The sequence below is a fragment of the Neodiprion lecontei genome, chromosome 4 (genome assembly GCF_021901455.1).
Source record: "Neodiprion lecontei isolate iyNeoLeco1 chromosome 4, iyNeoLeco1.1, whole genome shotgun sequence".
Classification (NCBI taxonomy): Eukaryota; Metazoa; Arthropoda; class Insecta; order Hymenoptera; family Diprionidae; genus Neodiprion; species Neodiprion lecontei.
The window spans coordinates 35197053-35217793 of record NC_060263.1 but is presented as its reverse complement, the minus strand read 5'-3'; the positions used below and the strand labels follow the sequence as shown (position 1 = coordinate 35217793).

The 20741-nt window shown below is 39.8% G+C and overlaps 2 protein-coding genes across 3 annotated transcripts; both read right to left on the bottom strand.

Annotated features, from left to right (window-relative positions):
• Positions 1-11071: 11071 nt before the first annotated feature.
• LOC107222490 (translation initiation factor IF-2) lies at positions 11072-13872 on the bottom strand. Of its 2 annotated transcripts, none has more exons than XM_015661880.2 (5): positions 13717-13872; positions 13151-13639; positions 12604-12874; positions 11670-11999; positions 11072-11557 (listed from the first exon to the last, which is right to left on the bottom strand). In XM_015661880.2, exons 1-4 carry the CDS (start codon positions 13726-13728, stop codon positions 11722-11724), a joined length of 1050 nt encoding a protein of 349 aa, XP_015517366.1. In that variant the 5' UTR covers positions 13729-13872; the 3' UTR covers positions 11072-11557; positions 11670-11721. The 2 variants fall into 2 exon arrangements, with proteins under 2 accessions (XP_015517366.1, XP_015517374.1); XM_015661888.2 differs by having other exon boundaries at positions 12616-12874.
• Positions 13873-19152: 5280 nt separating this feature from the next.
• On the bottom strand, positions 19153-20357 carry LOC107222442 (cuticle protein 12.5). Its single transcript, XM_015661819.2, has 2 exons — positions 20200-20357; positions 19153-19870 (listed from the first exon to the last, which is right to left on the bottom strand). The coding sequence occupies exons 1-2, from the start codon at positions 20209-20211 to the stop codon at positions 19307-19309; spliced, it is 576 nt and encodes a 191-aa protein (XP_015517305.1). The 5' UTR covers positions 20212-20357; the 3' UTR covers positions 19153-19306.
• Positions 20358-20741: the final 384 nt, after the last annotated feature.

Here is a 20741-nt window from a genome sequence, read left to right as displayed (position 1 = left end):
AATTACGTTAGATTAGATTAGATGCGTGTTATTGTGACAGTGATTATTATAATAATTAATATTATTATTATTATTATAAGTCAAGGAGGCGTATACTTTTATAACGAACGAAGCACTATAATTCTATGATTATGTGCGGAAACACATCAGACGATATACAACATAATCAAGCACATTATATATAATATACATGCAAAGCAGACACACACACAATACTTCGCATAAACGCTATTAACTATATTAATATTGTCTCCCTCGATTTTTCAAACCGTCTAATCTATTCTACTATTAAAAATTTTTATCTTTATTAATGATCACACTCGACGTTGCTGTCAATAATTGTAATTCCTAAGTATCTTACGAAACCGTACGACACTAACTCTGTAATATACCTCACTCAGCTGTATTTTCTTACGACCTCGCTTATCCTTTATGTATCCTTTACGTTTACGTTAAATTTTGTCTTTGCTTGTTCTTTTCATTTCACTTTCAACAGGTCTGGAAGCCGCGAAATCTGTCGGAAGCGTGATCCAATATTGAAGGTATAAACAATCATCGGTAAAAGATCTGTCAAATTATCACCGCGCATATCGATTCATTGGTAACTGTCAATTCTTTTGACTGGAAATGAAAAAAAAAAGAGAAAAACATTTTTATTCAGCTGTTACCACGCTTAGAATTTTCACCTCCCTTTTCTCATTATGTTATATTCTCATGTTCTTTATACGATAATAATGTATAGCTAGTTGAAACGCACAGGATTCATTTTGGTGCTAGTATAATAACGGAAACGGAGGAAAGGAATTAAGAATTATTGTAAAGGGATTGTTTCTGAAAATTTCATAATTATTACGTATGATGTTAAAGGCATGCCGTTTCACGAGCAGTATTTCTATGTCAAATCTTCTCACCATTCTATCTAAGGTTATTCAATTCCTTCCAGATCTGTTTAACCTTTTACACAATTACGTAGAATAATTACATACGCATATGAATTATGTATGTATCTTGTTACGGATATCTTCAATTCGCACTTCCTACGTTTATCTATAATTTCAAATCATAGCCTCGCACTACAGCGACGATGATCACTTTTATTATACTTATAGTTATATATTTTTTGTCCTCTTTTTTCCAACGTATTATACACGTCTGTATTACTTTTTAATGTTTAATTATTATTGTTCTAATTTATCTTACTCTGTATCTTTGTCACTACATACTTAATCCTTGCCTGTTTATTATCGTTATTATTATGGCTATTAGTATCATAAACAATATTATTATTATTATTATTATTATTATTATTATTATTATCATTAATATTATTTTGTCTTACCTTACTTGATTTTTCACCACTTTCTGTAATACCTTATGTGTTTTATGTCTTGTATCTTGTGTGTTCTTATGTCCAGTTTCTAATTCTTATCATTAATAATATCAAAACCGCAACAACGGAAAAAAGAGAAGTTAAAAAAAATAAATAAAAAATATATATATATATATGTATATATATATATATATAATCATTTTATGAAAGATTTCCAGTTTTTGGTTTTCATTATTTCACTAAACTATAAGTAATATATATTTGATCCGATCCCCTTTGCCTGTTATATGCACGTATAATCATCATTCGCATCATCATTATCATTTGTATTAATATCGTCGTGTCGTTCCACCTTTCGTTAATATATGTATAATATCAGTTTGTTCCGCAGTCCTATACGATCGTCTACCAAGCATCTTCTCGCTAAAATTTATACCACGCGCAAATGATTGGCAATTTTTTGATTCGTAATACGCGAAAGTATAATATTTCACTTCCTTGTCTGTTTATTACTTTATTTCTATTACAACGGATTCCGAACATACAGTAAAACACACGCTCAGGCGTTCATTTCTTGCTTCCGCTTTTTCGTCAGTACCCACCTTTAAACGACGACGCGTTCAATATGTTCGTAATATTCTTTACCAAACACAGAATTAGTCACGGTTATTTTACGCGTGCAGTATATTTTCACCTGTCGTTTTAACGCTTTTTTTATCATAAACTATTTGATGTTTGCCTTGATTAATTCTTTTTTATAATTTTTCAGCCACGTGCGGTTAAATTCCTGAAATTCCGATTGTGTATTCATGCAGGTGATTCGTATTACAGAATAGAAAAATTTCTGTCAGAATTTTATGAAAAAATGAAAAATGTAAAATATTATCGTACTTTAAAATAAAGGGCGCGATATACTTTCGCATCGATTCACGTGATGTGAATTATCCGTTTGCATTTTTTTCGCTCATTCAAAGTGACGAGGGATGTTTTTCGCTTTTAAACAAAAAAAAAAAAAAAAATCCATTATATCTACAACAACAATAACAATGTTGATAGTATAACGATTCTACATAGCATTAAACAACGATAATTACAAAACGTGGAAAATTTCTGGCAGGCAAAAAGGGGGTTTTCATTATAAGATAAACGGCGCATCGTGCTTAATTGTTTTCGTAATAATTAACAACGGTAAAAATGAGAATATAGTCAATATTTCGCCAAAATTAGGCATAAGCGGTGAAATTAATGACGGTGCCGGTGCATTATGCTATAATTACCTGTACATTTTCACGTGTACATTATAACTACACCGGAATCAATCGGAGCTGATGAAAACCATATAATAATCGAGTTTTTACGAGCCGGTAACCGTGAAGTGCACGTAAAAAATCCAGGCAGAAGATGTCGGATTTTTATGCGTCATTAATTGGGGATAGAAAAAATAAGAACACGTTGAATTCGTACTTTTGAACTCTGCGCTAATTACGGAGCTTGTATCGAATTGACAATGCTGTCTGTAATTACTGTAAGCGTATAACGTCTACAATAACGTATAACTTTATACGCATACATACGCAAGATGTGCATGCAGGTATAAATAAAATATATAATATCTAGATACATACTGTATACCTAACCAGTATAATAGCGAGAAAAGTTAGGTCGCGTATTTATTTACAACATAACGGTATACTTGAGGGGTGAACGTGATGTTAACAGAATTACAAGAAAAAAATTGAATGTGCATAAAAATATATATATATATATATACATATATATACATATATATATGCGTGTATATATGTATGTACGTATGTATGTAACTTAGAAAAAAATAAATAAAATAAAATAATTTTCGCACAAGCTCGCCAGAACAATCGTTAGGAATTGTGCCTAGATGTTTAAACACGTATTCTATGGGATCAACGTCATTACCTTTAAAGATAGTGATGAAAAAAAAAAACTACAAAAAGAAAAAACAACAAAAAAACTGTAATTATTATATTAAACGTAAATTATATCCAGTCATCTAATTCTGCTGACATATATATATATATATATATACTTATATGGTTGGGATGACATTTATCTTATTCTCTTATACAAATGCGGATCAGTTGCAATTAAGACGCTTGTATAATAATATGATTTGCAATAATTAACAAGTCGTACTGTGAACGCTTCTTCGTAGTATAATATCTACGAAAATATTGTTTGTAACCGTGCAGCGTGCTTGGCAAAGAATCTACAGCGTTGCGACTCGTTAATTATTACAATACATGTATACAAAAATACATGTTATACATACTTAATTATTCTGATGCGCGTCGGACGGTCGATTCGCGAAAAAGGATCCATCGCGGCGTAATGACCCGGTTGATTTTTGCCGCGTTGCAGAAAAAAAAAAAAAAAAAAAATTAAACAAATAACAGTAAAAAACATGGACACAAGCTTCTGTATTACACAAAATAATCCCAAAAACATTCCGTTTGTCGTCTTCAATCCGAATCTGGTCATTACGCGCTTTATATACTTAATTATACGTATTATAATTAAGCATATAAACGATTAATATACATAATATATCACCGTTAATTCGCGCGCATCTAATTCGCGACTTATTCTTTTATATCATTGTCATATCTATACTATATACTATGCTATACCATACTATACTATACTATACTATACTATATCTTCTACTCACTATCACGTTATAATTTCCTATCTATACTATGATTATCTTTATCATTATCATTATTATTATCATTATTATTGTTATTATTATTATACTTGTACCTACTACTAATCCATGTACCTATGTAGCCTGTCTGTCTGTACTATACTACATTATTATACATTATTATCATTATCATTATATCTTCTTATCCTTTGCTACTATATGTATTATAATACCTTGAAAGATGAAGGAAAAAAAAAAAAAAAAAAACGGAAAAAAATAACAAACAAAAAATTATTAAAATTTATCTAAATCTACGCACGTGAATAATTACACCTTGATCATCTAATTTATAACAATATTTTGACACACTCACGTCTCAACGTACTTTCCGCAACAATTGAGAAATTTTTTTTTAATCTTCTTACCAACAAAGTCTCTATTGTACACTTTTATTTTCAGATCCTGACATTGTAGTGTTTTCGAGATTTGAATTTCCGCGATGGTCGGATGGTTGAAAATCTACGATCCGACTATTCTCTCGAGGATCATAATTATCTTGATTATCGAACTTTCGCTCGTTTCAATTGTCCCTAACATCGTAATACGTTATACATGTAACTGTAATATAAATTTTACCGAAGTTAAATAAGTGAAATTGCGATCCGTCGGTGAGTTCACAGCAGGATCGTCGTAATTTCTTTCCCCGTTTAATCGCAAGTTTCTTTTGAAAACTTTTTACGGTATCCGACTGCGCAACATCGAAAGTAAATTTCGGAGCTCTGTACATCCTTTCTCCTGTTACACCGTTATTTATAAACTAACGATGTTGCAGTTCTCTGTTACTTTACTATCATTCCGTCGGGATTTTCACAAATTTTTTTCTCGACCTTGCAAAAAGTTTAAGAAAATATTCCTCTCCAAGGTTTTGTTGCGAAACTAAAAATCTGCACATAATTCCATTTCCTTGCACGTAGCGTCCGCGGTCCATGTCTGTGCAATTTGCACATCGTGCAGGAATACAACTGCTAACTAATTACGTTGTATCCTCAGGTACAGAGATTAAACTTTCGATTTCTTTCCTCGCCGAAACTATGCTTCGATCGCTTATTTTTTACGTCCACTTATTTACGTGTCACATCCAACCAACCAACCAACCAACCCACCCACCCATCCACCTACCTCTCCGCACTACTTTCGCTTTCGTGACAAACACGTCCGAATTTTTTGCGACCTCTGCAATCTATAAATACAATTCACTCACGTGTACGCGAGTACGTGTGTTACACTTTGTATCACTTTCTGCGTGAGCTGATCTAAATAGTTTATACAGGCAAACATACAGACATGCGCACAAAACCGAGAACACGAGTCGTGGAGTCTTGTGTGAACCGGCGTAATAATCACGGGTCATTTTATTTTCTTTTTTTTTAATTTTTTTAATTTTTTTTTCACTCATCTTACTGATCGCAGATCGTTTTATTGACGTTGTTCTAGGCGTCGAAGCTAAGATGAATCGGCTTGTCGATGAAATTGAAAAAATAGAAAGAAATAAATCGCCCCGCCGTTTCGGGCTCGAGGAATTGAAAAAAATTGCGTTTTCATCAGATCCCGTAATTGTGCAACAGCCCCCCACGCATGTACATATTACACCTTATACCCGGGAATCCCGGCTTAAACGCTGAAATTTATCAGACTAGAACACAAGGCACTGACACCGTGGTTGCGCCACATATCGTTATCGCCTCTATTTAATACAAAAATTCTTACGTGATTACGTAGAAGAAATAATAGCAGAAAAATCTCTGTTAGGTATGAAGGAATAATTTATACACGTACCGTTGAAACGTAACTAATCGGAAGCTATCGGAATTACGAGCGTCGAGTTCTTGTTTAACGGACGTTGATGTTATGTGTATACCGAAAAATTTTCTCTTCATCATCTCAGGTGAAATTAAGGCGATCATTTTTACATCTTTTCTTTTTCTATGTGTGCAGTGTACACTTTCCTGATTCGTCCTATTCGTACTTCTTGCCGCAATAGCGCCGCTTTGATCGAGCGGCTTGACTGTAAAAAAAAAAAAAAAAAAAACAATAACAAGAAGGAAGAAAAACCAGAAATAGAAAAAGAAACCGAGTTTAATTTCACGTGCGGCGATGTCCGATCTCCAGAAAATTGATCTTCATTCCCACGTACTTTGCGTCCTGCAATCGAAAGGCGAGACCTCGTATCGCGGACAAAGGACCCAATCGAAGAGCTCGAACCGCGATCCAAGCATTGCTGCATGCGCGATGCTTTAAAAAGAATTGAGAACGGCTTTAAAAATCCCGAGGACAGCTCGTGTTGTCGAACCTCGAAGATCCCTGAGGAGGCTCCGTAAACGTCTACGGAGTGCGGCCTAATTGGACCGGCGGACGTAAGGCCCCGAAGGATCGGTGAGGCCGGCGGGCCCAGAACGACTCGCACTTTCACGTCGATCACCCGGCCAATGTCAGCCGGGCAAAAACTCGAGGTGATCTGATCGTGAAGTGGAAGGAAGAGCGAGGAGAAGATGAGGCGTGAAAAATTGGGAAAATAGAAGAGCGCGGTCGGTTCGTTGATCGGCGATCACCGATCACGACTCTCCATTTTGCTTCGGCCAAACGGATCGAGGAGGGACTTTCGTTTTTGCTCGACAATTGATCAATTTTTTATCACCATGTGCGATTACAATGCGCAAGACTGCGGAGAACCGATTTGATCTGCGGAGTAAAACGCGGCCTTCTCAGGAATTTCACCTTGACTAAATGTTATACATATATGTGTGTGTGTGTGTGTGTGTGTGTGTGTAATAATAAGAGAGACTATGGCGATTAAGTAATTTCTGAAACCGGGCGTTTCTCTCCGCGGTTTGTAACACACGCTTTTCTTGACCGCGGTACTGTGTAATTAACATTGTAACACATCGGCGTGTATTGTAATAATAATTTTACGGAGACCAAGAAATGGGAAAAAAAATCTCAATGAAAATCGTCCGGTGCCGTGTTTGCGAGCTGCGACCCGAGGGAGAGACCGAAAAGCGGCGTTAATGCGTTCACGGTTTTTGCGTTGCGTTGTCGCCGCGTTACACTTATTACCCATGTATTCTTATGCCTGTTTCTAATCGATTTATGCAAACATATTCCTCCACGTCGACGGGGAATTTATCTCGCTCGCCTTCGAGCCGCGATTCTTTAGTTTTTTACCGCTGACTTTTTTATCTCCCTCTGTCTTTGTCTCTAGGAATTCCTCGAAATCCGTACTCTGTCGTGTTGAAATGAGAAAAAATTTGATCAACTTTTTTTTACCCCCGTCAATTATAATCGTGTTTTGGCTCGAGAGCCTCGGGCTTAGAGACACACGCATCGAGTGTCAATTTATCGCGCTGTTCATTTACAGGGATCGTTATAATTCCTGCAACCATTTATATACTAAAACGATTTCTTGTACGTAAATTCGCCCAACACACACGCAGCCCGTTTATCTATTTAAATGGATAAAGATCGAGCTGCTCCCGACGAACGAATTTTCAAGGCAATTTATTATGCCTGCGTACAATTAGTCGAAACCCCAGCTGACAAATGACAACCGATTCGTTATTGTTGTAAATTGTTGTAACAACTGTCCCGGACGAATACGTGTAATCGTAATTACACGGCTAATGGGTAAATGCCGACAACCGAGGCCCGCGTATCCCTCCGTACAAAGAAGTACCGTGAAAATCAAATTAACGCGCGTAGACACCAAGACGTATTTTTTCTTCGCTCGCAAATCGCTATTTAAAACAGATTCACGCTGCTAATTCTGTCCGTCAGTTATCCGGAAATATTTCCACCAGCTCGGAAATCCAAAAAGAAAAAAAAGAAAAGAAAACAAACAGAAACTTATACACGCGTTGCGAATTATTGCGCTTATTGCCAGGATTTTAAAAGTGCACGCGTGGAAATCGGCAAAATAATGAGCACAGCTCTGAGCCGCGAATATTCTTCGAGCCTGTGGATCATTAGCGGAAAGATCGTAAATTGATTTTTGGATGAGGATGAGGGATTGGTTTTACAGGATACACATTGCGTTGCGTTGTGGCGAAGCCTGAGATTTAGCAGTCACTTTACGGATTTCGAGAGTTTCGGTACCGCGTTATCAGCTGATCGTTACATCTGCACTTTTGGTATCTTGATGCACCTCGTTCCTCTGTACATACCTTGTTGATATAATCGTCTGCACGAACTCGGTGTGTAAATTAGTACATTATGTAATACGTAAACATATACCTAGTTAAAATCATGTCTCGAAATCCGTGAGCTTATAACTTATAATAAACATATAATGTACAATAATCCAGCTAGAGTCGTATGTGATAAACACATAAGGAATGCAGGTTTTCCGGGAAATGTCCTCCGGTACATTTTTCCGGTGCGAATAAAATATCGTAATTGAAGATATTACGGGTTAGGCGATAGCTTGCTTGAAGTTTCCGCCATTCTGTATGATAAAATCGCGTTCCAATATATACGCAGCTTTTTTTCTCAAATTTCAATACAACTTCCTGAAAAATTTGACGCCTGCATATACATGGAGGTATATTATATGCATACACAAAACGCGATGCGTTTCGGAAAACAGGTTGGAGAGGGTGCAACAGAGATATTCTAGAGTCAATTGTGAATCAATATTTATTAGTTGGATATAATTATATAGATAAATAAATGAATAAATATATATACATATATACACATACATAAATTAATATCTAGACGTAATGGGAGAAGAAGAGAAAAGGAAGATTACTATTATAATAATATTGTAATAACATATACATGTAATATATAAAATAAATTACCATAATATAGGGAATCGGACGAAAAGTCGGATATGAAGTTATGTTATAATTTATATTGTTGAGAATTAACATTGTGAAACTGAAAATTATATTTGCACAAAGTTTGAGCAATTTGAAAATTGTTCGTACAGGCAGGTGTTCCGGGGATGACGTCACGTGCGAATTTCACCTCAAAGAAAAGACCGTGCGTAGAAATAATTTCGGAAAAGGCTGATACGAATAATTTCACGGCGTACAGGCATCTGAAAATTTGATTAATCATTATTAATTTCGACGAATATTCGACGAGTTTGAGTTGATTTTTACAGTGGGGGAAAAGGTAGAAAACGTCAGGACAGAAAAAGAACTTGGAAACGCCTTGCCTGTACTGTGATACGCAGCTGATTTCTTTAGAATTATTACTTCTATACATACATACTTATATGGAAAAACCGCCCAAATGTTATAGTGTGAGAGAAAAAAATGACACGACGAGATATATAAAGTAAAATAAATAAATAAAATAATACTTAATCCTGATTTTCGAAAAAGAAAATAAAACATGAACATCCGGATATATATATGTTTGGTTATTGAAATGGTATACATATATAGGTATATATAGAATACAAGTAGATATATTTCTCATTAATAATCTGTCTACCATAGTTGTATCGCACTAGGCGAACGATTCTAATCCGATAACATAACGTTTATACGATTATCGATTTATTCCAAATATCGTGTCGAACCTGAAGAAGAAAATTATCATTACAGTTACAACATCACAGACGCACACGAGAAATATGTATTTGCGGTGTACTACATTATACATATAGATCATACATAAATAATATCTATTAAAATACATGCCGGCACATAGGATGGAGGAGTCGATAATCAATCTAGGAATTACGTTTATCGCGGTTAGTATTTCTTAATGTAACTTCAGTATTACGTGAAATAGAGCGAGACGCGTATATGAGCACCCCGTGATTTCCTTAATTCTAATCGATTAATTTTTTATACCTCGCGCATTTGCAAACACTTTAATATAGGTATAAATCAAAGAGTTCGATTTGAGCCTGATGCGATGCCAGTCAGGGAGTGCGAGATTGGCCATTTGAGGATAACCTGCGCCGCTACTTCCGTTAGCTGCGAAAAACTTACTAAAATAATAATATTAATAATAATAATAATAATAATAATAGTTATAATAATAATAATGATTGAAAGGTTAAATTTTTGGGAAAGCGCAAAAATTTCTCCCAACTCTGGTAGAACGCAGGGAAATATAAACGATGTAATATTATCTGCGTATATCCCATGCATATGTGAACCGAAAAGTAAAATTCTAACAGCTTCCGAATCACTGACGGTATAACGCGCTGAGAACCGTGGATAATTATAAAAATAGTAAGAACAGGTGAGCGAGGAGGGGTGAAGAATAATTGTCAAAGCTTCGCTGGCATCAATCGGCATTGAAGTAGTAACTAATTTTGTGTACTTTTACATTCCTTATTATTGTTACTATCATTATTCTATTATACGCATATATTCAACTTTATTTTTGTACGTGATTAATTAGCGGTGATAATTTATCGTATTACACACGGTCGGATTGTGTTTACGTAATTGATTTGCGCGCGTCGAGACGACGTATTTTAGACAAATGTTTGAAAAATTTATGATAAATTTAAACGATTTCCTATACGGATTATGACATTGTTATATCGTATACAGATTATAATGTTATATCTACACGTTCTAGATTCAACGTCAGTTTATAATACATATAGCTTGTATCCTTAGGTTTACTCTAATAATAATAATAATAATAATAATAACAAAAATAGACGGTATTAAATCTATATTATTATATACATACGTATTATAGGATAATTATTATTATATAATAATATACTATTATTTAAATATAATGATATATATATATATATATACATATAAAAACATATAGGTATGTATATTACATACAAATATTCCATAATTCTTTTGATTGTTCACATTTTGAGTTGTTTTATAAAAAAAGAATAAATGAAACTCAACAAATTTTCATGTTTTATACCGTGCCCGACATTGTTCTACACGATGTTGAAACGAGCCAGGAACAATTTCCACCCTGAGGATAATTTTAACGAAGAGGAGCTGGGACGAAACCGTCAGGAAAAACAAATTGGAAAGGTGAAAGAAACCATTAATGAATTTTAGCAAATCGCACCTTTTATTTTTTTCATCGTTATACAGCCGTACAAGCAAGTCGGACAGGTCGAAGAAAAAATCAATCTGCAGGCGTACAATGTGATTGATTTGTGTTACGCGTTGAAAACAGAGTGACATGACTTTTAAGTGGGCCGGGTACGTATCGATTTTAAATCTTTTTTCCTGCTACTCTAATGTTTGATTCGTTTATTTTAATTCGTTGCTTATTTAGTAACAACGCATTTAATTCCCCGTTAACCATAGTGTAGTATGTGTAACTATAATTATGCATATAGGGGTAAAGAGAATAGAGTATCCTAATCGACAGTCGCAATATATTATCGATGGATTAAAGAATTCCTTCCCGAAGCTCGTCGAACCGAAATCGCGAGGACGTTGGAGAATTCCATTAATCTTGCGTCGGATGTGAAAATCTGCCTCGCCGTCCGAAGTCTGCAAAAAAATGTCCGACTCCTCTTGCCGAGTATTCTGAAACAAGAAAGGCAAATCAAGGTGTCAAATAACTATTCTTTCTTTACGAAAACGAAAACCTGTCAAAGAACGCCTAAATAATCGCCAAAGACGATCCTCCTGTTCTCACCTCAGGTTTCGAGCTCTCGACGAAAAGAAGGCGAGCGGCAATTTAAACGGATTTACACAACGTTGTAGGCGATGTAAGGGAACGGGGCGTATCTCAGGAACGATGGGATTGTCGGGTTGTATCCCTGAAGTTGGATAACCGAACCCACGGGCGCGTAGACCGCAGGTCTTTCATAGATTTCGTATTCCCTGGCGGAGCTTGCCCGGCTGACCGTAGGAACGACAGGCGCGGATTCGCCTGATCGAGAACCCTGCGGAACCTCAGCTTGAGGAACAAACTGCGATCCTGCAGGCAAGGTTTTCAGCGTTGTACCAGCCGGCGTGATCAGTCCTATTTAGAAATGGGTGACAATTTTTCATGTAATTACACGGGTGCAGTAGAAATTTACGATCAGGTATCGCATGAAAATAAACATGGAATCGACGTATAAACAGGTATGAAACTTTCGCAAAATCGTTACCGAGGATGTTTCCAGATCGATCGAATCAAAATATAAAGTTTGCCCTCGCACCAGCAGCGAAGTATCCTTTTCTAAAAAGACCTGTTCAAAAATCAGCCACTAACTTTTTTTTTCCATCCGACAGTGCGACTTGGCTCGGCATAATAACGTACCTAAATTATATGGGAAAAAAGCGACCATTCAAAACTGCAGTCTGTTAAACAGCACGCGAACCATACCGTCATATTTACGAGTGAAAAATATCCACGACATTATACGTGCTTCGATTAAGCCTGATGCGTGAAGCGTGTTTACGCTCGGATTCAGGATGTGGTTCTCTCTCTCTCTCTCTCTCTCTCTCTCTCTCTCTCTCTCTCTCTCTCTCTCTCTCACTCACTCACTCTCGGAAAAATTAACACACAATCACGTCACTGGGCGTGTCGCCGGATGCAGACCGATCCAGTTTGAGACCGGCGATCTCGCCTGATCTCGTACTTGTGTAATGACCTTGGTCGGGCGTTGCTTGCGGAAGTGTTTGCTCGGCCTTGGCGGCCGCAGGCCGCCCGGAGTAGGCGGAGATCGACGGCAGGTCAAAGTTCACCGGGATCAAAGGTACAGGCAGGGATCCCGCCACCGGACTGATCCACGGGGCTAAAACCGGCTCCTCGATCGTTCGGCCCTTCTGCTTCTCCTGTGCCTCGGGTTGGTTCTCGGTCTTCGAAGCCTCCTCATTAACAGCTGCGGCTGGTTGCGACTCATCGGATGCCTGTAAGGGGAGAAAATTGGACGGTTGAAAGCTCGCGTGAGCCTTAGAATTCCGAGATTCGGAATCGAAGCTCGGTCGTGTCGTGATCCAAAAATCTTCGGAGTTTCAAGATCGATTACAAATGATTATGGATTGGAACTCAAGCGGTTAATTATGCAGGTATCTCGAGGCGGTAGCGAGGTAATTAATGACTGAAACCTCGATGTATCTCCACTTCGGGATCGTAACTCGTAATCAAGTAATTACACATACTTTAAAATAAAGTATTTCACCAACCTGTCCCTCGGGCGCGGCAGCCTCGACTATGATCTCTTCGCCAGACTTCTCCGGTTCGGCCTGATCTTTCGCGGGATTTTCCTGTTCCGGCGTGGCGATTTTCGCCGAAATCACCACGCTGTCGGCGTCCTGCTGAACCTGCGGGAGTTCCTGCGCCGCCTGCTCCAGCGCCTTGAGGTGCGCAGATCTGGCAGCGGCGACTTCCGGTGTCTCCTGAACCGGCGCTGGAGCTTGAGGGAGGTTCGTCGCCGCCACCCGGAAGCCGTGCTCCCCGTCGGCTGTGTAATCCGTGCTCTGGACCAAGCCTGCGGGGTCGACGTAGCTGTAGGATCCTCGGGTTACCCCGTCAAGAGATCGAGCTTCCGATCGGGCCTGACTCGGCGCGCTGTAACCGAAGCTGTACTGGCCCAGGGTGTCCTGGTAGCCGAGGACGAGGCCCGACGGCATGCCGACGACGCCGGAGGCGAATCCCGCGAACAAGAGGAGGACCTGGAATTACCGGAGAATTAGGAACGGCGATTCAAGACTCCGTCTTGCGAGGCTTGAGCTTTTGCGAATCGCCTAACCGGTAGCTTCATGGTGCGACGCGAATCTTCGGAGACGATTTGCTGCTTCTGTGCGACAATACGAGGACCCGATTCACACGTTTGACGACTCGAGATGCCACCTGACACTTTATATAGGCACCCGGTGGTGTCCCGGCCGCCGGAGAAGAGGACGGGGCTGATCGCCACGCCCTTCGGGCGACGCATCTGCTCGTCTTTTTATTGCGAATTTGTAAACCAGATGAGACGAGGATGGAACTATAACATACACGCCCGTCGGAGAGAACAGGTTGTAACGCCGGCCCCGCAAGGTCGACGCCAAGTTCAAAATACTCGAACGATCGCCGACTTGTCCCATCGGAGGTGCGGGTTTTTGCCGCGCGCGTTTACTCCGCGGGCAAAGGCTCGATATCGCGAATTCCGCGGGCGGTTTCCCCCTGCGTCCTTGTTCATCTGTGTCCTAATATGTCGGCGTTGCGTCGCGGATCCTTTCGTTACTGCAGATTTTTCCAGGCGTCCTAGACGCTCGCGATCGGCGGGCTGCGGCTGTTTCGTCGTTTGCGCTGTTTTATTCGTGCGAATTGCGATGCGCGGAGAGAGACCGCGGAATACAAGTCCCCCTCGGTGATAAAGCGTACGTGTATGCGTGCACGTCGAGTCCTTAAAATAGATCGAGTGCTCGCCTCGCGGTCGCCCGGTCGGTTCACCGTTTACCCTCGCATCGCCGGTTAATCTGGTAGAGATAATATACCCACGCCCAGGTAGAACGGGAGAGTAGACGCACGATTATAATTCATTCGAAATTTTTAATCCGACTAATCGACGCTCGGCGAATATCACTCTCGTCGGTAGATACGGCGCGAACTTCCGCGTTAGAAAAACCAAAATTGACTATCCGATCACTCGCGCGGCGCGCTTACGATGTCGGCTGATTTTCGAATCGTGTCCGCGTATTTTTCATGCAAATTATCATACCGGGATATTTGAATAATGGCCAATGGTTGCGGAATTTAATAAATTTTATGCGACGTTGTTAATTCTACAGTCGATGCCGTGCTCGATTTATATTCGACAATGTGATACCTACGCAGTTGTTTCTTGTTGTGCGAATACGGTGATAATACCTTATAACCGATCCGCGAGAGTAAGAAACCGTCAAGTATTGTCTCTCAAAATATCGATTCAATCTTTTTGTTAGTTCCAGCATAAACTAACAGCTCGTATAAATGGCCATGCACTGCCAAAAAAAAATAAATCTTGTTTTCGTGGCAAAAATTCGCAGCGTTTCGAAATACGTGTTCGCCAATTATCTAGTGTACAGATTCGTATCAGTCCGTAACGACGGTTTGTATTTATTGCAGATAAAGTCAAATAAGGCGGCACACCAGAGTCCGAACCAAGTCCAGGCGAATGAGATTCGACGTTGGGAACTCAGCTACAGCCTTTGTAACACGAAATGACAATAGCGGCACGATCCAGGCGTGGAAAGACAAGTGACCATATTAACAAGCGTGGTTAACGTTGTTTCTTTTTCTTTATTTACTACTAGCTGCCTTTTTCTATCCCCGATCTATTCCCACATCGCAGGATGTACTATAAATATACCCACATCTCTATATAGGGTCACTGCCATTGAACTACCTTCCTCCTCACTGTTTTCTTTCCTCTCGTCAAGCTGTCCTTGTTTCGATTTATCGGTTTCTCTCTTTCCTCTTATATTTTGCTCGCCGTGATTTGCTCATTTCTTTTTGTACGTTAATCTTTGATCTGGCAATTAGTCTTGCACGGCCTAATTTCACAGAGACAGACAAACTGAATCTAAGAATTTCGTGACACAGGATAACTACGAATTTGGATGATGATTTTCACTTTTTCATTTTGCGTCACGCTTTACAGAAGTTGATCTCTCGAAAATCAAAGCTCGGTGGATTACTCAAAAGCTGATTTCAATATGTCCTCTCGTTAAGCTCGCCGATGCCACGTATCAAAAAATTGATCCAAAACTATATTCACCTTAGTGTAAGACATCAATACGCCTGGTCGGTACCTTATACAAGTCAAAGTTTAATTACATGTTAATTGTAAGATTGTAAAGCTTAAGCTTCCCCAGCCACATATCAAGGTATGAGAAGAAACTAATCACACATCGGTAAGTTTGAAATATTATTTATCGTAGCTGAACAACACGATATAGGTGAGTCGATAAAAAAAATCTTAGCAAGTAGTGCATGTTATATACAGTTGCGGCGACTAGCGCCCGGAAGGAACATTTCCAGTATAATAAGCAACGGCAATAATCGGGGCCCGATTACCATTCGGACACGTCGGAGGAGTCAAAGGGTGCGCAGTAGCCGGTGTAAGGGTTGTAGGAAGGGGGGGATACCGGCCGGCAACCTCATTGGCAAGGATCGTCCTCTCGTTGACGTGGGCAATGGCGTTCTCGACCTTGACCCAGGCAACCTCGGGGGTGTCACCGTAATGGAGGAAAAGTGTAACTTGGAGGCAGTCTTGGATTCGCTTGGGCGAAGGCAGCCACAGCGGAGAGAACGATTTTAAAAAATAACCGAGGGTTAGAGTGGTTTCTATACGTTCACTCTCTCCCAGTTCTTTTCTCTTTCATGTTCTGGTTCACTTTCTGAAATGTGTATAATATCGAACACTGATCTACGTCATCTCGATTAGACCGACCAAAAAAGATGGCTTGAAAAAATCGCAAAATAAGACATTGTTCACCGATCACGAGTTGACTCGCGATCGATGCGGTTTTCTTTCGCGAATAGCCGGTAACACGAGATAAATTCTGAAAATAATTGCCGGTCAACAATGTGTTAATATTATATATCGAAGATTCTAAACAGATAGGCGGTTCTTACGAAGAATTTCGTGCGAGGCTGCGGAATGGGAGGACTTGAGCGGCAATTTGCAAAAATTGTATGACCTGTCGCGTCGTTCAAGCGCCAAATCGTCGAGCTGAGACTTGAACTCAGTCCAGCTGTAGGTACACGGATAAGATTTTCCGCAGTTTTGCTTGTCCCTCGTGCGAGTGCGGGTGTTTCTGTTGATAATTTTAAGACGGCTGCAAACGCATGATGATGGTCATTGATCCATCTCCCCCTCCTTGCCCCGCACAGACATTGCACCTCCTGGAGACCTATCCTATCGTGTGTGGCGAATGTTGGCAGCAATTATTTATTAAATATACTTCTCGCAAAAATTAAGGGAACAACAAAATTTTCGCAATTTTTTGGTGATTTTCAACAGGCTGTATTTCAGTGAAAAATGATCGTGCAAGAAATAAAAAAACAAAGCTTTTGAAGCTTGAAGACTCTAGTTTTTGAATTTTTTGGTTAAAAATTTTTCGAAGCACTATTAGCCATGCAATCTTTGGATAAAGCACGAAGAAAAAATTTTCAAAATTTTTTACATTTTTTCTTTCGCTCTACGGGCATGGAAAAATTTTTCCGAGCTAAACCAATGCATAGGTCGCATAGCCTGTTTATTCAGCTTCAAGATGCTTTTTTTTGAACCTCGATACGACCATTTGTCTTCGAGATATCGAATTTTGAATGCCAAAGGATCCTTTTTCACTCAACTGCCGATATCTCTGGAACTACTGGTCGCACAGCGAGCCGAAGGGCAGTTTCTTTTTCTGCAGAAAATTTCCTACAAAAATCTGTCAAGGTTGATGTCAAAAAAAATTTTTTTCCATCTGTAGCGTTAACGTGAAAAAAGAGCAAAAAAATGCCATTTTGCCTTTTTTTGGATAATTGACTGTATCTTCGTCAGTATTGGGGGGAAAGCTTAGGTTAGAAGAAAATTTTACAGCCTAATGTACCCCAAAGGTCCCCCTTAATCGGTAGATCGATCGGTTCAGCGGTTTTCCTGGACCGATTGATTGAAATTTTGACAAAATTAAGAGAACAAGGTTCCATAAGAAACAAAAACCTTGTTCCCTTGATTTTTTTAAAATTTCAATCAATCGGTCCAGGAAAACCGCTGAACCGATCGATCTACCGATTCAGGGGGACCTTTGGGGTACATTAGGCTATAAAATTTTCTTCTAACCTAAGCTTTCCCCCCAATACTGACGAAGATACAGTCAATTATCCAAAAAAAGGCAAAATGGCATTTTTTTGCTCTTTTTTCACGTTAACGCTACAGATGGAAAAAAATTTTTTTTGACATCAACCTTGACAGATTTTTGTAGGAAATTTTCTGCAGAAAAAGAAACTGCCCTTCGGCTCGCTGTGCGACCAGTAGTTCCAGAGATATCGGCAGTTGAGTGAAAAAGGATCCTTTGACATTCAAAATTCGATATCTCGAAGACAAATGGTCGTATCGAGGTTCAAAAAAAAGCATCTTGAAGCTGAATAAACAGGCTATGCGACCTATGCATTGGTTTAGCTCGGAAAAATTTTTCCATGCCCGTAGAGCGAAAGAAAAAATGTAAAAAATTTTGAAAATTTTTTCTTCGTGCTTTATCCAAAGATTGCATGGCTAATAGTGCTTCGAAAAATTTTTAACCAAAAAATTCAAAAACTAGAGTCTTCAAGCTTCAAAAGCTTTGTTTTTTTATTTCTTGCACGACCATTTTTCACTGAAATACAGCCTGTTGAAAATCACCAAAAAATTGCGAAAATTTTGTTGTTCCCTTAATTTTTGCGAGAAGTGTATATTCCCTGGTCGTGTGTGAAGAGGATAATCCGGTTTAAGAAAACGCTGGAAATATATCAGCTGTTGGAGAATCAGGTATGTAATTAAATACTATATTTATAGCAACTAGAATATTGAATCGTCTGTAGAGATTGACTGTTTCCTTACTCATTTAAATTTATGAATATACTATTGATGTACAATTTGCTCTCATGGACGAGGATATCGCATGGATGGAATATGCATATGCCCGAGCATCACACATCATTTTAAAATTGCTTGAAGCGAACGACTGCGCAGGCTTACAGTCATTATCGCATCTCCTGATTCAAGTAGTTGTTACCTGCAAATTCGTTGCACCGTCTCGAACCAGAGAAAACCGCTCTGTAAATGGGATTCGACTGAAAATAAAAGACGTAATTCGCTTACGTAAGGATCACCTTTCGCAGTTCATTAGAACAGCTTTGAAAAATGGCAATGTTTGGCAAGTGATTGCTGATTACTTGCCAAACCGTACATTAATAGATTAAGTTTTTAAAAATTGGCAAAACCACGACCTGTTGCTCTGAATACATCATTTCCAACTCGTTGATGTCTCGTCATAAAAAATCGATCCAAAAATCTGTTCACCTCGATGTAAGACATCAATTCGAGTAGTAGGTAATTATATACGTCAAAAATTCAAATGACAAATGCACGAGCCTTGGTTAAACTATATCTTAGTTGTTATAAGACGACAAAGCTTAAGGTCCTCGAGCTACATATCGAGGTATTTCTGAAATAAGCAGATCACACATCGGTAAGTTTGATTTATGATGTAGTTTATTGCATCTGAACGATAGGATATGATTGGATAAAAAATTCTAATTGTGAGTAAATACATTTATACACGATTGCGGCGACCAGCGCCCGGTAGGTTCTTCGATCGTAATACGCATCGGCGGTAATCGGTGCCCGATTACCACACGGAGACGGCGGGTACGACGCTGCGGACGAGTCCGTGAGGGTACGCGGAGACGACGGCGGGTGCGGAATAGGCGGAAACCAGGGGTGCCGAGTATGCCGAGACGACGGCGTGGGCGGCGTGAGCGGCGTAGTTCTTGGCAGCCTCATTGGCAAGGGTCACCTTCTCGTTGATGTGGGCAGCGGCGTGCTCGACCTTGGCGTGAGCAACCTCGGGGGTGTCGACGACGCGGCCGTCAACGCCGACGGGGGCTCCGTGAGCGTATCGGTAGAAACCGACGTGGGCAGGGTAAGCGGAAACCAAGGCGGGCGCGGAGTAAGCGGAAACGACGCCGGGAGCAGCGACGGCGACGACGTCAGCGGACTTGACGGCTTCGTTGGCGAGGGTCACCTTCTCGTTTATGTGAGCGGCTGCGTGCTCCGCCTTAGCGTAGGCGACCTCGGGGGTGTCGACGACGCGGCCATCCGGGCCGGTCGGGGCGCCTGGAAGAACGTGAACGTAGCCCAGAGGCAGGCTGGGCTTCGCCAGGGCGACGGCGGCCAGAGCGGAGAGAACGATCTGAAAAATTAACCCAGGGTGAGAGTGGAGTTTGTGCGCTTAACTCGAAGCCAAAGAGTCGGCTTGACGGACCTTCCCCTAATTACTTCCTCCCTGAGGTTCTGGTTCACTTTCTGTGTATAAATTCAAACACTGGTCTATGTCATCTCGATTAGATCGACTATTTGTAAACAAGACAGCTTGAAAGGATCCTTTTCACAGGATTCATGTACACGATTAGATAAAAAATATGTCTTGAAAATTAGGGTCCCTGTTGATTATAATCGGTCAAAAGTCGGTTTAATCTTGAGAAAACTGATGCGTATCGGAACTTTTGAACAAGTACTTACGAAGAATTTCATGATGATTGAGAATTAGCGCTGCTGGTGGACCAGTACTCGCTGTAATTGTCGATTGAGTTATGCCAGTACGGCGTGATTTCAGGTTTATATAGTAGGTGGTCAGCTGGATGAAAACGCTCGTGATTCGGTGGGGACCACGCCTTTGACGCTCCCTGACATTGAGCGAGGTTCACAAATCTGGTGTGCGGGAGCTTCCCGTTAAAAAAAGACCTATATACACCATGTTACTGTCTGCCTAGGATTTGGTGGCCTCATGGCGGTCCCGATAACCCGGTATCCTTGTCGAGCTCCGATATTGCGTAATTATCGACCACCGATCGATCAAGTTGTTCGAAATTTCGTGGCACTTTCTCGGCCAATTTCAAGGTGTGGTTACGAAATTCGCTACGAATTTTTGATCCGCCGAAAACTGTGCAGATTTTAAGATGGTTTTTCGGTTGACCACGTCAGCGTTTTTGCAACGGTGATCGGTTGGTATTGTTGAGCTGTAAATTAAACGGGATCATGATGTGCACAAACTAAATTCTGCC

Coding starts and splice junctions, on each gene's coding strand:
- LOC107222490 (XM_015661880.2), bottom strand. Junction 12,875..13,150: donor CTGCCGCGCCCGAGGGACAG/GTTGGTGAAATA, acceptor CTCCCCTTACAG/GCATCCGATGAGTCGCAACC. Junction 12,000..12,603: donor CGACCAAGGTCATTACACAA/GTACGAGATCAG, acceptor ATTTCTAAATAG/GACTGATCACGCCGGCTGGT.